Source organism: Haplochromis burtoni, unplaced genomic scaffold (genome assembly GCF_018398535.1).
Source record: "Haplochromis burtoni strain Fernald_Lab_line unplaced genomic scaffold, NCSU_Asbu1 Contig_68, whole genome shotgun sequence".
Lineage (NCBI taxonomy): Eukaryota > Metazoa > Chordata > Actinopteri > Cichliformes > Cichlidae > Haplochromis > Haplochromis burtoni.
Window position 1 is genome coordinate 2016282 of NW_024582429.1, and position 2292 is coordinate 2018573.

General features: G+C 41.2%; 1 protein-coding gene across 1 annotated transcript; it reads left to right on the top strand.

Moving 5' to 3' along the window:
• The first annotated feature begins 633 nt into the window (after positions 1-633).
• On the top strand, positions 634-2092 carry hoatz (HOATZ cilia and flagella associated protein). Its single transcript, XM_005924143.3, has 2 exons — positions 634-1202; positions 1632-2092. Exon 1 carries the CDS (start codon positions 709-711, stop codon positions 1171-1173), a length of 465 nt encoding a protein of 154 aa, XP_005924205.1. The 5' UTR covers positions 634-708; the 3' UTR covers positions 1174-1202; positions 1632-2092.
• The last annotated feature ends 200 nt before the right edge of the window (positions 2093-2292 follow it).

Sequence of the window (2292 nt, forward strand, 5' to 3'; positions counted from 1 at the left end):
AACTAAAATAAAATGATTATTGTGTCCGAATCTGTTTCTCAATAATGCCATCATTTTACTTTTCTTTGCTTTTTCTTTGCTTCGTGAAAGTCCAAATTCAATCCTTGCCAGACTATTTCAGTTCTTATTCATTTATTTAGATCATTTATTTTCATTATGATCATAGTTTAAGGAAATCCACTTTATGAAAAAGACAAATTCCTGGATTTTTCCTGGATATCCATCCTTTGGCAAGCCCTATTTTTAACCAGTTTTATTAACTGGGGTTTCATTTAATTAAGCTTAATTGACATTTTTGTTTATCAGATGGTCAGAAACATTAAGAATGGCTCAAAAGAGAGCGCCAAAACATAATAATAATTAGGCTACTGTATGTGATCAGGAAGGTTTATGTGCACAGTCAACTCTAGTCTGCATAAACTGAAACAGTTTTGTGAATTTTACTCGATCACAGCTTAAATCCATGAAATTAAGTGATGGGCTGTCACTGTGTTTTTTCCTCTTCTAAAAATTGGCACTGACAGACAAAAGCGACTGAAATGATGACATTAATCCTGCTTTTGCATTTATTTTGAAGGCTTACGCGCGTCAAGAAAATCTTGACTCCTGCTGGCTTGCCGTAGTCTATTTCCATGGTGACAACAGTAAACAAGAGCGCCGTTATCTGTTTAAATTAAAAGTTTCTCTGTTTCTGGCCCGAAGGCTCAGATGTCCGTTCAGGCGGATCCTCCGGAGCAGGAGGAGACTGATCTGCTCTTCATCGTGTTTGAAGGATCCTCCCCGGAGGATGTGTCCCACGCCAGGCAGCTGTGGAGCTCCCTGTCCCTGCTGCCGCCGCTGGAGTCGCGGCTGGTGTCGGCGGATATCCGCCAGAGGCTGCCGGTGTCTCGGCCGCAGCGCAGCGGCAGCACCGCCGCCGGTCCCGCTCCGGAGCCGCAAAGAGTCCCCGATCCCCGGCAGAGGCAGGAGGAGAGGCAGCGGTACGCGGCCATGGGGGACCAGAGGAAGGAGATCCTGGCTCTGCTGAGGAGGCAGAGGGAGCGGAGGATCCAGAAGGAGCTGCTCTCTGTGGCCTTCAAGCCCAAAGGGAAGGTCGGCAGAGAAAACAAAGGAAAAGAAAAGCCTGAGGAGAACTCTGAGGAGGACAGGGAGCTGGTCAGGCAGCTTCAGTAGGAGGAAACTGGGAGTGTAGAGAGGAGCAGGTGTGTTTGAGATAAACTGCAGGATTAGTTTAAAGTGTTCAGACAACAAAACGTCTCTCACACACACTGCCTTAATATATCAAAACCAGTTTATCCATATGACTGCTTCAGTATGGGCACACTGTGGGAAAAACAGACATGTAAAGCAGTGTAAAAAAAGTATTATAAAGGGGAGCCAAACAGCTCTGGTGGCGACTAAATAATATTTTAAATACTGATCTGCTGACGATCCTGTTGAACAACCGGAAGTCACAAAAAATGGGACTAAAGTGGTTAAAACTTAAATGAGGGAGACCAGTTTGCTGTTTCTTTTTCTAAAGAATGCACTTCTGTAAATATAGTTATATAATATTTAATAACATTACATTATGCAATAAAAGCTGCTATCCTAATTAAATGGTTCAGGTCATGTCTTCTGTTCTATTGCAGGTGTTCCTCAGGGATCCATTCTGGGACCTCTTTAATTCACTGGGCTGATAACATTTTCAAGTATATCTGGCCATTAAAATGTTTCTTTTTTGTTTAACTAAAAAAATGAACCACATTACATTTATATGCAAAGACGATGCTTTATAGGCCACAATATTTTTGAGTAGTCACCAGCAGCCCATCTAAGTTTAGGGGGTGAGTGTTCGATTAACATCCACTGCTGTTTGAAGAATTTTGAAGAATATAGATATTTCCACCCAACAGCATCACTTTCATTGAAGAGACATGCCATACCACACACTTTTACAAGTTTTATAAGCTTGTATGATCTAAGTCTTACCAGGTTTTATTTAAAATTTAAAACGCACTCTTTATTGGAAAGGTAACAACCTCTGCTTTCTAAAAATATTCCTAAATGTCACGGACAAAAATAAAACCCATTTATTCTGCTGATGAGCTGCTGGGTCATAAGAAACTATATCTGCTAATTAGCTTCACACAGAGAACAGATGAGGCGTGTTTTGTAGTTTTAATCTGATTTTTTATGTAAATAAGAATAATCTGATTGTGTTTGGAGTGTTAGACTGATACTGGTGTCAGACACAGCGTACACAGCAGTTTGCTTCAAACAGCATTACATAATGTGATGTGAAGCCTGTGT

What these genes read in the sequence shown, in the direction of transcription:
- hoatz (XM_005924143.3), top strand. Translation starts at nt 709, where the DNA reads ATGTCCGTTCAGGCGGATCCTCCGGAGCAGGAGGAGACTGATCTGCTC.